Consider the following 15,981-nt stretch of genomic DNA (forward strand, 5'->3'; position numbering starts at 1 on the left):
ATTTTGTGTGGTGAATTTGTACTTGCAGAGTTACATTGCACTTTGCTCAAAAACCACAAACTGCATACATTCATGTAGAGCTCAAAAACTGCATGAATTTATGTAAAACTCTGTTATCTCACTTTTTAGATTAGAATCAATCTAAACATCAGGTCATAGACAGAGAACACATGGGGCTAACACCTTCAACATATTGTCTAGCTATCATCATTGTCAACAGCTAACCCGAGAATGCAACTTTAAAGAAAAGATTTTGTGATTTACACCTGAAAGAAGTGAAACTATCAATGATTCTAACAGATGAAAGGCTTAACAGACAATCAATTCTTCAATGTATAATTTCAGTTACATCACACTGCAAATTTTTGTTATAAATTCTGTGTTACGATCGAGCCCTCCACAATCGCCTGATGAAGGGGCGTCGCTCCGAAAGCTAGTGTGCTTCCAATTAAACCTGTTGGACTATAATCTGGTGTTGTGTGATTTTTAACTTTATTTCATTTGAACATTGGTGCGTAAAGCATAATCCTATACATGTAATACAGCCTGTACACTTCATACCTAATCCTAAAGAGGAACACTGACTATAGAATTTGTTTTATACTGTTGCCTAGTGCTTTGTCCTTTCTTTCTTTTTTTATAAGGCATGTTTCTGAAGCCCATGATATCTGATGGTACACATTAGGAAAAATAGTTTTCTTCAAAGCTGTTTGTATGCTCATGTGATGTGTTTAGAAAGTAACTATTTGCAAATGATCATATTTTACCTATCAAAGTTAGTGCATCTTGATTTTATTTTCTCCTAACCTAATGTTTTTAAATTCTATTGTCTTAACAAAATAGAAAATTAGATTGCTGACTCTAGTAAGGGAAATTGACATTTGGATGTTACTGCAACTTTTTCTTTTGTGATTCCATTTTCGTTGGGCATTACACTTGTGGTAACAATTTAATTTCAATGTAGATTTTTTTAAAGCTATAGCCTTACAATAATGCAGAAAAGCTAGAATTGATTATTTTGGACAGGTGTTATGGGCAGGTGTCAAAAAAGGTATTCAAATTCTTGAACAGTGGCAGTTGGAGGGAGGAGAGATTATAATTGTTCAGTGATGGTTGAGCCTGCCAAACAAAGATACTAGATTCTTTGAGTTAGTTGATTTCGTCTTGGTTGTGGCATTACATTTGGCTTAAGGGAAAGAAATAAAAATCAGCTACAATTTTTATGCCTGATTCCTTTGAGACTCTTCTGGAAAGAATGTAAACTTAAACTTTGGTAGGGCAGAATTGTGTTTTAGCTGTGACTTTTCCCAATTTGATTGACATATACCTCGTCATTCTTTACAGGGTATTCTAAGGTAACAAAAGCAAAATGCTGTGGATGCTGAAAATCAGAAATAAAAAGAAAATGTGCTGGACATATTCAGGAGGATTGGCAGCATCTGTGGAGAGAGAAACCATTAACATTTCAGTTGACTATGTCACCATCATAAAGGTCGACAGCACAGAAAAAGTCCTTTTGGCCCATTGAGTCTGCGCCAGTCAAAAACCACCATCTAACTATTCTTATCATATTTTCCAGCACTCATGTCTTGACATCACAACTGCACGTCTAAATATGACTTAAATGTTATGAGGGTATCTACCTCTACACCCTTGCAGACCATGAGTTCGAGATTCCCACCACTGTCTGGGTGAAAATATGTTGTCTCGTGTCCTCACTGAACCTCCTGCCCTTTACCTTAAATCTATGCTCCCTCTCATTGATCCCTTGATCAAGGGGAAAAGTTTTTGTCTGTCTACCTTATCTATGCCCCTCATCTTAAACTCTCCTACCTCCAAACCCCCGACACAAGTCTCCAAAGAAAAGAATACCAGTCTGTCTAATCTCACTTCTTACCTTAAACTGTCCAGTCCAGACAGCATCCTGATAAAATCTTCTTTGCCCACACTATGGCGGAGATTACATCCCACCCATAATGTGGATCCCCTAGCTGTGGCCAGATCAACTTTTTTTACAGTTCCGATATAACCTCCCTGCACTTAAACTCCACGTCTTGGCTAGTAAAGGCAAGTATCTCATTCTTAACCATAGAGTCATACAATATGGAAACAACCCTTGGTCTAACTCATTCATGTTGACTAGGTATCCCAAACTGAACTAGTTCCATTTGCCTGCATTTGGACCATATCCCCCTCAATCTTTCCTATTCATGTACCCATCCAATCTCTTTTAAATGTTGTAATTGTACCCGCTTCTACCACTTCGCCTGCCAGCTCGTTCCATACACACACCACCCTCTGTGTGAAAGAATTTCCCCTCTGGTCCCTTTTAAATTGTTCCCCTCTCTTCTTAAATCTATGCCGTCTAGTTTTGTACTCCTGTACCCTGGGAAAAAGACATCTGCCTTATCTCTGCCCCTCATGATTTTATAAACCTCTATAAAGTCACTCAGCTACTGACACTCCGAGGGAAAAAATGTCTGAGCCAATCCAGCCTCTCCTTATAACTCAAACCCTTCAGTCTCAGTTGCATTCTTGAAAATGTTTTCTGTACCCGTTTGAGTTTTGCAGCATCCCTCTTTTAACAGGGTGGCCAGAATTGTACTCAGTATTTGAAAATTGGCCTGTCAATTTGTTGTACAGCAGCATCATGATGCTCCAACTTATATTATCAATCCTGTGACCAATTCATGTGCTGAATGAGTAGAACCTCAACTGAGTTGTCAAACTGTGATTTCAAGTTATATCCCACGGACAGATAAACATGATCCAGTTGACACATCTGTGCAGTACTTGAGAGGAATTGCACTGTCAGAAGTACCATCCATTGGATAAGATGTCCATCTGATTCGGATGCAACTGACTGATGTTTGTTGTAGAGTCATACAGCACCGAACCAGATTCTTTGGTTGAACTCGTCGATACTGACGAGACGTCCTGTTCTATTCTACTCTGGTTTACCACTTTATGTATGCTGCTACCAGAAGGTGCCAGTGGATATACATATTAAAATACCTTATCAAATGTCTTCTGAAAATCTTACAAATATTATCTTCTGCTTCCTCTTTGTATATCCTGCTTGTTATACCCCTTAAAGAATTCTAGTAAACTTGTCAGGCATCGTTTCCCCTTCTGCTTGATAGTGCATCATTTAGAAATGCTTGACACTGTCACATCGTTTATAATAGACTCTAACATTTTCCCAATATAATATTCTTAAGAGGCTTGACAGATTAAATGCTGAGAGGATATTTCTCCTTTAGTCCAGGACTAGAGGCCATAGTCTCAGATTAATGGTTACCAATTTAAGACTGAGGTGAGGCGGAGTTTCTTTTGAGGATTGAGAGTCCTTGGAATTCTGCCACAGAGAGCCCTCATGAGAATGTGTCTAAGGTATGAGCAAATAGGGAAAGTGTTAAGTTTAGGGTTGCATGACAAACGCTCAGCCAACATGACTTGGACCAGATAAGAACTTGCAGTAAACAATGAGATGCTGGAGGCAAGGGTAGTGGTTTAATGAAGGGAAAAATATCTATCGTGTAATGCCAGTTAACAAAGGGAAGAACATCAATCATGTAATGCCAGATGACTTAATCTTTACTGTTGATGCTTGCTGATTGTAACAGTCACCCAATCAATACAGATATTGCCTTATTTGGATGCTGCTTCCTGTAAGTGACTATATAGTTCCTTAAGAAGCTACTGTTCGAGAGAAGACAGAGAACTCATGTCTTTGTGTACGTAGGCGATCACTCTGTCCAGGTTTCAGAATAAAGATGGAAGAAGGTAGAACCATACTGTGTCCCTGAGTGTTTGCTTTGACTGATATGGAGACGGCATGACACTGGGGGCAGAGTCTTTGTGTATATTTAAAGCTGAGATAGGTTCTTGATCAATAGGAGAATCAAGGATTATAGGGAAAGGGTGTGAGAAATGTTGGATCAGCCATGATCACAACAGATTGGGAAATGGGCTCATGGGCCTGAATTACCTAATCCTGTTCCCATTTCTTATGTTCTTATTAGTACTAGTGTGTCCACTATCTGTAGGTCCTTCTTTTAATGTCCTTTAATTCTTTTCATGTCCAAAGGTTCCATCAGTTCCAGGGGACCTGAGAGGAGTAGTAATTTCAGGATTGCTACCAGTGTCATGTGCTGGTCAGATTAAGAATGATAGAATAAGCTGGATGAATGCGTGGCTTGAGAGATGATGCAGGAGGGAGGGAGAGGTTCAGATTTTTGGGACATTGGGACTGGTTCTGGGCAGGTGGGACTATTACAAAGTGGATGGTCTCCACCTGGGTTGGACCGGAACCAATGTCCTTGTGAGTGCTTTTGCTAACGCTATTGGGGAAGGTTTAAACTAATGTGGCAGGGGGTTGTGAACCAAATAAGGTTAGACAACGGTAAGAAAGGCAGTAACTAAAGTCTGTAAGGAACTAGATAATGAGGTCAGCGTGATTAAGGGGAAGAGGAGGCAGGGAGCAGATGATGAATGCAAAGGGAATGGTTGTCTGAGGTGCATTTGTTTTAATCCAAGAAGTATTGTAGGTAAGGCAGATGAATTTAGGGCTTGGATTAGTACCTGGGAGCATAATGTTATGGCTATTACTGAGACCTGGTTGAGGGAAGGGCTTGATTGGCAACTAAACACTCGAGGATATCAATGCTTCAGGGATAGAGTGGGAAGTAACAGGGATGGACGAGTTGCATTTTTGATCAAAGAAAATATCACAGCTGTGCTGAAGGAGGGCACTATGGAAGACTCTTGCAGTGAGACAATATGGGCAGAGCTCAGAAATTGGAAGGGTGCAATAACAATGTTGGGGCTGTACTGTAGGCTTCCAAACAGCGAGCGTGTAATAGAGATACAAATATGTACACCAAATTATGAAAAGATGTCTGAGCAACAGGGTGGTGGTGGTAGGAAATTTTAATTTTCCCAACATTGACTGGGGCTCGCTTAGTGTTAGAGGTTTAGATGGAGCAGAATTTGTAAGGAGCATCCAGGAGGGTTTTCTAGAGCAGCATGTAAGTAGTCCAACTCAGAAGGGGCCATACAGGACCTGGTGTTAGGAAATGAGCCTGGCCATGTGGTTGATGTTTTGGTAGAGGTTTACTTTGGGAATAGTGATCACAATTCCATAAATTTTAGAATACTCATGGACAAACATGAGAGTGGTTCTAAAGGAAAAGTGCTAAACTGGGGGGAAGACCAACTATATCACAATTCGGCAGGAGATGGGAAATGTAGATTGGGAGCAGCTGTTTGAGGGTAAATCTGCATTCAATATGTGGGAGGCTTTCAATGAGAGGCTAATTAGAATTCAGGAGAGGTATGCTCCTGTGAAAATGAGGAATCAAAATGGCAAGATTAGGTAACTATGGATGTTAGGTGAAATTGAGAGACTAGACAAGAGGGAAAAGGGAGCATACATAAGGTCTAGGCTAATGAAGGCAGACAAAGCTTTGGAAGAATATCGGGAATCTAGGAATTAAGAGGGCTAAAAAGGCTCATGAGATATCTTTGGCAAACAGGGTTAAGGAAAATCCCAAAGCCTTTTTTTCATATATAAAGAGCAAGAGGTTAACTAGAGAAAGTATTGGCCGACTCAAGGACAAAGGAGGAAAGTTATATGCGGAGTCAGAGAAAATGGGTGATATTCTTAATGAATACTTTGCGTCGGTATTCACCGAGGAGAGGGATATCACAGATGTTGAGGTTAAGGATAGATCTTTGAGTACTCTAGATCAAGTCGGCATAAGGAGGGAAGAAGTTTTGGGTATTCTAAAAAGCATTAAGGTAGACAAGTCCCCAGATCAATGGGACTTTAAAAGCTATCTTTGCAGCATCCTTGAACATGGTGAGGTCCTGGAGTACTGGAGAATTGCTAGTATTGTCCCCTTTGTTGAAGGAGGGTGGCAGGGATACTCCAGATAATTATAGACCATTGAGCCTGATGTCAGTGATAGGGAAGCTGCTGGAGAAGATTCTGAGGGATAGGATATACACCCATTTGGAAGAAAATGGGCTTATCAGGAATGGGCGGCACGGTTTTGCACAGGGAAGGTAGTATCTTACAAAACTAATAGAATTCTTTGAGGTGACAAAGTTGATTGGTGGGGGAAGGGCTATAGATGTCATATACATGGACTTTAGTTAGACATTTGATAAGTTTCCCCATGGTAGGCTGGCAGCGAAGATGAAGTCACATGGGATCCAGGGTGTTCTAATTAGATGGATGGAGAACTGACTGGGCAACAGGAGAGAGAGAGTAGTAGTGGAAGGGAATGTCTCAAAATGGAGACCTGTGACCAGTAGTGTTCCACAGGGATCCGTGCTGGGACCATTGTTGTTTGTGATATAGGAAGAAGGTATCAGTTGCCTGATTAGTAAGTTTCCAGATGACACCAAGATTGGTGGAGTAGCAGATAGTGAGGATGAGTGTCAGAGAATGCAGCAAAATATATTAAATTGGAGAGATGGGCAGAGAAATGGCAGATGGAATTCAATCTAAGCAAATGCGAGATGATACATTTTGAAAGATCCAATACAAGAACGAACTATACAGTAAATGGAAATATCCTGTGGAAAATTGATGTACAGAGATCTGGGTGTTCAGGTCCATTGTTTCCTGAAGGTGGCAACGCAGGTCAGTAAAGTGATCAAGAAGGCATATGGCATGCTTTCCTTCATCGGACGGGGTATTGAGTACAAATGGTTCGGCTGCATTTGGAATACTGTGTACAGTTCTGGTCGCCACATTACCAAAAGGATGTGGATGCTTTGAAGAGAGTGCAGAGGACGTTCACCAGGATGGTGCCAGGTATGGAGGGCACTAGCTATGAAGAGAGTCATAGAGACGTACAGCATGAAAACAGACCCTTCGGTCCAACCCGTCCATGCCGACCAGATATCACAACCCAACCTAGTTCTACCTGCCAGCACCCAGCCCATATCTCCCCTCTCACCCCCAAACCCTTCCTATTCATATACCCATCCAAATGCCTCTTAACTGTTGCAATTGTATCAGCCTCCACCACTTCCTCTGGCAGCTCATTCCATACACCTACCACCCTCTGTGTGGAAAAAGTTGCCCCTTAGGTGCCTTTTATATCTTTCCCCTCTCACTCTAAACCTATGCCCTTTAAGTCTGGACTCCCTGACCCCAGGGAAAATACATTGTCTATTTATCCTATCCATGCCCCTCATGATTTTGTAAACCTCTATAAGGTCACCCCTCAGCCTCCGACGCTCCAGGGAAAACCACTTTCAAGAAGCTATGAACCTGCACTCCAAGGTCTCTTTGTTCAGCAACACTCCCTAGGACCTTATCATTAAGTGTATAAGTCCTGCTAAGATTTGCTTTCCCAAAATGCAGCACCTCGCATTTATCTGAATTAAACTCCATCTGCCACTCCTCAGCCCATTGGCCCCTCTGGTCAAGATCCTATTGTAATCTGAGGTAACCCTCTTCGCTGTCCACTACACCTCCAATTTTGGTGTCATCTGCAAACTTACTAACTGTATCTCTTATGCTCACATCCAAATTATTTATGTAAATGAGAAAAAGTAGAGGACCCAGCATCGATCCTTGTGGCACTCCACTGGTCACAGGCCTCCAGTCTGAAAAACAACCCTCCGCCGCCACCCTCTGTTTCTACCTTTGAGCCAGTTTTGTATCCATTTGGCGAGTCCTCCCTGTATTCCATGAGATCTAATCTTGCTAATCAGTCTCCCATGGGAACCTTGTCGAACACCTTACTGAAGTCTATATAGATCACATCTATCATTCCGCCCTCATCAATCCTGAATAGATTAGGATTATTTTTATTAGAAAGATAGAGGTTGAGGGGGGACCTGAATGAGGTCTACAAACTCATGAGAGGTATAGACAGGGTAGGTAGCAAGAAGCTTTTTCTCAGAGTGCGGAGCTCAATGACGAGGGGTCACAAATTCAAAGTGAGAGGGGAAAGGTTTAGGGGAGATATGCGTGAAAAGTTCTTTACGCAGAGGGTGGTGGGTGCCTGGAACGCATTGCCAGCGGAGATGGTAGAGGCAGGAATGTAAACGTCATTTAAGGTGTATCTAGACAAATACATGAATGGGCAGGGAGCAAAGGGATACAGATCTTTAGAAAATAAATGGCAGGTTTAAATAGAGGATCTGAATCGGTGCAGGCTTAGAGGGCCGAAGGGCCTGATCCTGTGCTATAATGTTCTTTGTTCTTTGTTATCGCTTTTTAGCACTATTAGTTTCCCTAGGACTTTTTCACTAATGTTAGCAATTGTATTTAGTTCCTGCCATTTTGCCTTTTGAATGCTTAGTAATTTTTGGTTGTTGTTTTTGTCTTCTATTGTGAAGACTGAAGCAAGGTACTTGTTTTACTCCTTTGCCATTTCCTTGTTCCCCATTATTATTTCCCCATCTCATTTTCTGAGGGACGCATATTCACTTTGGCTTCTCTTCTCGTATATTTAAGGAAGCTCTTGTAGTCTGTCAACCTCTGAAAGCTAATACTTCCAAATAAACCTGTTCGACTATAACTTGGTGTTGTGTGATTTTTAACGTTGTCCATCCCAGTCCAACACTGGCACCTCCACATCATTGATATTATTTGTGAGTTTGCCCTCAAAGTTGGGAGAGCTCCAGCCCTAAAGTTATTGAACTTGGTGTTGAGTCCAGAAGGCTACAGGGTCCCCAAGTGGAAAATGAGGTGACGTTCTTCCAACTCATGCTGAGCTCTACAGGAGTACAGCAGCAAGCCTAAGACATAGATGTTGGCCACGAAACAAGGTGGTGTGTTGAAATGCAAGTGTTCCGCAATGTGATCACCTCTTTGATGCTGCATTTCCCCAATGTAGAAGAGACCACATTTTGAGTAGCAAATGTAATAGACTAGATTGCATGAAGTGTTTGGGCTCTTGGATACTGATTGAAGCAAGTTAGAAGCCGCCAGGTTTTCCCTTAAGCATCGAAGGCTGAGGGGTGACCTCATGGAAGTTTATAAAGTCATGAGGGGCATGGATAGGATAAATAGACAAGGTCTTTTCCCAGGGCTAGGGGAGTCCAGAACTAGAAGGCATTTGTGGGCAGCACGGTGGCAGTGGTTAGCACTGCTGCCTCACAGCGCCAGAGACCCGTGTTCAATTCCCGCTTCAGGTAACTGTGTGGAGTTTGCACATTCTTCCTGTGTCTGCATGGGTTTCCTACGGGTGCTCCGGTTTCCTCCTACAGTACAAAAATGTGCAGGTCAGGTGAATTGGCCATGCTAAATTGCCCGTAGTGTTAGGTGTAGGGGTATGGATGGGTTTCTCTTCGGAGGGTCGGTGTGGACTTGTTGGGCCAAAGGGCCTGTTTCCACACTGTAAAGTAATCTAATCTAAACTCTAGGTTTAGGGTGAGAGGGGAAAGATATAAAAGGCACCTAAGGGGCAACTTTTTCATGGGAGGGTGGTGCGTGTACGGAATGAGCTGCCAGAGGAAGTGGTGAAGGCTGGTACAATTGCAACATTTAAAAGGCATCTGGATGGGTATATGAATAGGCAGGGTTGAGAGGGATATGGGTCAAGTGCTGGCAAATGTGACTAGATTAGGTTGGGATAGCTTGGCATGGGCCGAAGGGTCTGTTTCCGTGCTGTGCATCTCTTTGACTCTGACTCTGTAGCCCAGTAGGTTTATTTAAAATCACAAGTTTTTGGGGTGCTGCTCCTTCATCAGGTGAAGTGAAGGGAAGTGCACAGGTGTAAAATTAATAGATGGAGAGAGAATTGCAAGATAATTCCAGGTAATTAAGAGTGTCAAAAGATAGTACCAGGGCATCCCATCATATCAGGTAGCGGGACCCTGTGTGAGAACCTCTGGTTATTTTGAGGGCATCTTTGAAACCCATTGTCCAAGGAACCCCTAGCTTCTGTTGCAACACTGCAGAATCTCACAAGTACTCAGCACCCGCAGACCAGTCAAACCAGGAACGTTCCTCGTCACAATGGATGTTTCAACACTGCATAACATGCATCCACCTCGAAGACAGCTGCAACAGCGTCAATACTCAACACTAACAACTGCTAATTTCCAGATGCCATCCTACTACTCATCCACTTTGTCCTCGACCACAATGCCTTCACTTTCAACAACCACCTCTTCATCTAGACACATGGAACAGCCATGGGGACAAATTTGCGCCCTAATACGTCAGCATTTTCATGCATATGTTCAAGCAAGACTTCTTGTTTGCACAGGACAACCAACCAACGCTATACACAAGATACTTTGACATTGCCTTCCTTTGGACCTGGTGAGGAATCGCTGAAACAACTACATGATGATATCAACATATTTCACCCCACCATCAGACTTACCATGGACTACTCTTCAGAATCAGTCTCATTCTTGAACACACACATCTCTGTCAAGGGCAGACACCTCAGTGCTTCACTCTATTGCAAGCCCACGGATCACCTCAATACTTCGCTTCTCTAGCTTCCATCCTAAACACATCAAAGAAGCCATCTCCTATGGACAAGCCTTGCATATATGCACGATTTGCTCAGCTGAGGAGGAACGCTGAAAGACTGTCTTAAAAAACGGGATACAATGCTCAACTCATTGATTGCCAGTTCCGATGTGCCACAGTGAAAAACCACAATGATGACCTCTGAAGACAGATACTGGACACAACCGATAGAGTACGCTTTTCGTCCAGTACTTTTCTGGAAGGGAGAAACTACGCCATGTTCTTCGCAGCCTTCAACAGATCATCGAGGATGATGAACACCTCACCAAGGCCATCCCTGTGTTTCCGCTTCTTGTCTTCAAACAACCGCTGAACCTCAAACAAACCATAGTTCGCAGCAAACTGCTCAGCCTTGAGGAGAGCAACAACCACAACACCATTTAACCCTATCACAGCAACTGCTGCGAGACTTGCCAGATCATCAACATGGATACTACCATCACGTGGGAGCGCCACCCATCACTTACACAGTAGATACTCATGTGACTCAGCCAATATTGTCTACCTCATACGCTGCAGGAAAGGATGCCCCGAGTCATGATATATTGGTGACACTAAGACAACAATGCGCAGCAATTGCCAGACAGGAGTGTTCCCTCCCAGTCGGGGAACTCTTTGAGTGGTCAAAGACATTCAATCTCTGATCTCTGGTTAAGCGTCCTCCAAGGCGGTCTTCAAGATACACCACAATGTGGGCCTGTGGAATTTATTGCCACGGAGCGCAGTGGATGCCGGGACATTAAATGTCTTCAAGGCAGAGGCTGATAAATCCTTAAATCTCGCAAGGAATTAAGGAATACAGGGAGAGTGCGGGTAAGTGGCGTTGAAATGCCCATCAGCCATGTTTGAATGGTGGAGTGGACTCGATGGGCCAAATGACCTTACATCCACTCCTATTTCTTATGGTCTAAATGCAGAGTTGCAGAGCAGAAATTGATTGCTAAGTGCCCTACCCATGAAGACAGCCTCAACAGTGATGTTGGGTTAATGTCAGGCTTCAAGTAACCTCACCATACTGTTTTGTGTTTGTAAAATTTTCCTTATTGTTCTGTTTTGACATAGTCATCTTGATAACTTATGATCTCTCTACCTTAAGTAATGCAAAACCATACAAACCAGTTGTTCCTTTACTTAGGCCTTTGTCATGTGGCTCTTATACCTATCATCTTACTCCAGTCATTTGGCTTGATCCTAAAACCATTTTATTTTTGATTTTTTTTCTGTTTTCTCTCTCTCTCTGCCTCAATTAATTGGATCATAGGTCACCCTTTCACTTGCTATTGAGCTGTTCACAGTTTTGTTCACCTGCAAAGACTTGTTATTTAGCCTGTCAACTCTTTACTCACACCACTTGTACTATCTTTTGACATTCTTAATTATCTGGAATTATCTTGCAGATATCTCTCTGCCGTAAAATCTGTGCTTTTGCACTTCCCTCCACTTCACCTAATGAAGGAACAGCACGCCGAGAGCTTGTGATTTCAAATAAACCTGTGGACTATTATCTGGTGTCGTGTAACTTCTGGCTTTGTCCTTCCCAGTCCAGCACTGGCACCTCCACAGTGACCAAGGAGGAAGTAATCAGCCCCCACTCACCAGGCCTTGTTGTCACGTAGTCTGCTATTATACACAGCCCATTGTTAGCCACTAATCTCCCCAGAAATAGCTAATCACTATCCTAGCCAGATAGTTATCCACTCCTTTGTCTGTCCTACTGCTCTTTTCTCTCTTTGGGCTCTATCCCACCTATCATTTACTCTTCACCCCTTCCCCACTCTATCTCCTGCGTATAAACCAACATTTTCTGAGCTACCATCAGTTCTGATTTTTCTCCGCAGATGCTTTTAGTCCTGCTGACCTTTTTCCAGCAATTTATGGTAATATTTTTGAGCTTTGTCATAAAATTCTGATGAGAAATATGCTCTTGTCCAGTAGGTCTTTTGTTGTTTACCAGGGAAATATCAAGTGCATTCCTTGTGTTTCATGTCTTATTGTAAACTATTTATTGCCTCCATGATTTGTTCTTCATTATATTTAGTATTGACATTACAATGGAGAGGGTTAAGACTAAAGGGAATCTGCTGTCCTTTAATTCCTGAATGCTATAATTGAAAATGATTGCACTTTTTCTGGTATGTCTGTGTGCAGCTGTATTTATGATATGTGCATGATATCTGCTTCCAGACTCCATGCATATTGCAATGCTCCAGCAATGTGATCTGTTTCAGAAATGCTATCATAGCAACTTGTATAGAACTTACTACTTTTCCATCTTGAAGTTTACCTTCTTGCTATGTATTCTTGCTATTAAACAGGAATGGAAATATTGCAAAGACATTGGTAATTGCCAGATCTCCAGTGATATTGTTTGTTTGTTAAACCAAGACCAAATATAGTCAACATATGAACTGGGACTAGTCATAGAACTCAGAAGAGACCCTTGGCTCATTAAATCTGCACAGATACCAAGTAGTTGTAGGCAATAGAGATTAGATTATTGGAGGAGGCTTGAGAAGACAATTGAAGTAGGGTATACAGTGTAATATAGGCTTTATTTTAATATCACATTTTGTCACTTTGTTCATTTAATTATATTTACAAATGAAAGTACTAAGTGCTGCCACGCAAATCCTCTTTATCCATGGGTTATAGGTGCCAAGACTACTTGTGGGTAACAGATACTGTTCTTGTATAATGCTCTCATGTATCGTAAAAGACCACGCAATCAGACTAGGTGAGCCAATTAGGAAAAAAAGGTACCTGGCAAGTATGTGGATCCGTGAACATCATGTTAGTGAATAATGAGGCTGAAGTGTATTGGAAGCAGTAGAACTGGTTAGTGTGCAGATCTTTGCAGTGCATGCTGAGGAGGTGGGACCTATAAACATGCTTAATATTGGCGGCAGGAGGATGTAATTATTGAGAGTTCACATATGCAGTTGCAGTTACAGATTTTACACACGAGTTTGTAATGGTAAATTTGATAAGAGTCACTTTGATCTTTTCCAATGCTTTATAGCCAGGATGTGGAGGCCGGTGTTGGATTGGGGTGGACTAAGTCACGAGTCACACGACCTGGTGTTGTGTGACTTATGAATTAATGGGCAGAAAATGCATTCAGATGCCATGTTTCAAAATATACATCTGTATGGCTCCCTTTTTAAAAAAATGGATAGGCATTTTGCAACAATTCATTAGACTGCAACTTTTAAAAGCAGAAAACTGTGGCATTTCAGGATATTTAATTGGCATTCCTCTCGATGAGGTACTAGGACAATTTTGTGTGACTTATAAAGTAGTCTTCTGTGTTTCTTGTGCAATAAGGTGCTGAATAGTTGATATGTATTGATGCTATTATATTGTCTGTCATCAGGTCCCTATTGTTAATTGTGAATTCAGAATACAGAAGTTCAAGGTTTGGGAAGAGTTTTGTATCCACTACTGCAGTATATATCACATGAGATTTTCTCCTGTTTTTATTTTTCTAGTTGCTGAACTTGAATTCACTGATGAAAGCGACATAAAGGAAAGTGACCTTGATACTATGGAGGAAGAAGATTTATCAGAATTATCTAGCAGAAAAAATAAGGGTAAATCTCAAAAATCACCTGTGCAGTCACCTCGAAAATCTCCCCGTTTATTGGCCCAGGGTAAGAAACCATAAAATATTTTTCTGGGTTTTCAAGTTGACTAACCTTCTTATTTACACCTTTTTTGGGGATTTTTAAGCCAAGTGCAACATCTGTAAAAGTTTCAGTCGAGATAAATGTTCAAAATCATAAATTGAACACACTTTTTAGTATTTTAGCTTTTAGAATTTGCAAATGGAAATCTGAAATAAAAACAGAAAATTCCAGAATTATTCAGACGGGGCAGCAGAGTTAACATTTCAAATTGGCCAATTACTCATGCCCCAACTTCTAGAACTTGCTTAAATTTCTGTTTTCAAGTCTTCAGTTTTATTTAAAACTCCTCTCGGCAATATTCCATCTACAGTTCTTTTTTCCTTTCTCTGTGCTATGAGCTGTTTGGAAATGATTTTATATAGAACATTTCTCATGCAAAGAGATCAGTTTTTGACTTGTTTGAGCTTTAGGAGTAATCTTTTGTTTCTTAATATTCACTTACGGGGTGTAGACATTTTAATGCCTATCTGCGTTACTCATGAGAAGGTGTTAGTGAGCTGCCTCCTTGAGACACGCAGTACAGTTGGGGTAGGAATTCTAGGATTTTGACCCAGGGACATCGAAGAAATGACAATATATCTCCAAGTCAGGATGGTAAGTGGTTGCTAGGGAACTTGCAGGTGGTGATGTTTCCATGTATCTGTTGACCTCCTTTCTAGATAGGATCTTCCAAACCCAAAGGCTCTTCTATCTAAGGATGTTTAGTGAATTTCTGCAGTGTCTTGCCAATAGTATACATTACTGCCCCTGAGCATTGTTGTTGGAGTGACTGAATGTTTGTAGGTATGGTGCTAGTCAAGCAGGCTGCTTTAGCCTGAATGGTATCCCTGTAGCTGCTGTATACGGTGAGTCCAGTTTAATTTCTGGTCTTTGGTAACCCCAGGATGTTGATAGTGGGCAATTCGGTGTTGGTACTACCATTGAATGTCAGTGGTTAATTGTCTCTTACTGGATATGGTCATTGCCTGGCATTTGTGTGCCGTCAATGTTACTTGTTACTTTTCAACCTAAGCCTGGATATTGTCCAGATACTGTTTCAGTATCCGAGGAGTTGTGAACGGTGCTAGACATTTCGCATTACCAGCAAACAGACCCACTTCTGACCTTATGATGGAGGAATGGTCATTGAAGCAGCTGGAGGTGGTTTACCCGAGGACACTTTACTGAGATGACCGATCTCCAGCACTCTCAACCATCTTCCTAGGTATAACTCCATCCATTGGATAGTTTCCCAATTTCCATTGACTCCAGTTTTGCTCGAGCTCCTTGATATTGCACTTGACCAGTTGTGGCATTGAAATTAAGGTCAGCCACTCTTACCTCGTCTTGATAATTCAGCTCTTTAGTTTTTCTTTGAATCAAGGCTGTAATGAGGTCCAGAGCTGAGTGACCCTATCAAAACCCAAACTGGGCACTGATGAGCAGGTGCTGCTTGATAGCACTATTGATGACACTTTCACTGATGATCAAGATTTGACTGATGAGGTGGTAATTGACTGGATTGGATTTGTTCTTTTCTTATATGTACAGGAAATATGTCAGGTAGATGCCATTGTTGTAGCTGTGCTAGAATAGCTTGACCAGGTCTGTGGTAAGTCCTGGAGCACAAGTCTTCAGTACTATTGCCAGAATGTTGTTGGGGCCTATAGACTTTGCAGTGTCCTGTACCTCCAGCCATTATTCATATCATGTGGAATGAATTGAACTGGCTAAAGACTGGCATCTGTGATCCTGGGAACCTCTGGAGGAAGCCAAGATGGATTATCCACTTGGCACTTA

General features: G+C 41.8%; 1 protein-coding gene across 8 annotated transcripts in view; it reads left to right on the forward strand.

Moving 5' to 3' along the window:
• phf3 (PHD finger protein 3) overlaps positions 1–15,981 on the forward strand; it is a 167,377-nt gene that overhangs the window by 41,552 nt on the left and 109,844 nt on the right. For 7 of the 8 annotated variants that reach the window (XM_043681546.1, XM_043681520.1, XM_043681536.1 and 4 more), the window contains one exon: positions 14,005–14,166. The exons of the other annotated variant lie outside the window; for it this stretch is intronic. In XM_043681546.1, coding sequence (XP_043537481.1) covers positions 14,005–14,166 — 162 coding nt within the window. The remainder of the gene's footprint in view (positions 1–14,004; positions 14,167–15,981) is intronic. 8 annotated transcript variants of the gene reach the window in all.

Source organism: Chiloscyllium plagiosum, chromosome 3 (genome assembly GCF_004010195.1).
Source record: "Chiloscyllium plagiosum isolate BGI_BamShark_2017 chromosome 3, ASM401019v2, whole genome shotgun sequence".
Classification (NCBI taxonomy): Eukaryota; Metazoa; Chordata; class Chondrichthyes; order Orectolobiformes; family Hemiscylliidae; genus Chiloscyllium; species Chiloscyllium plagiosum.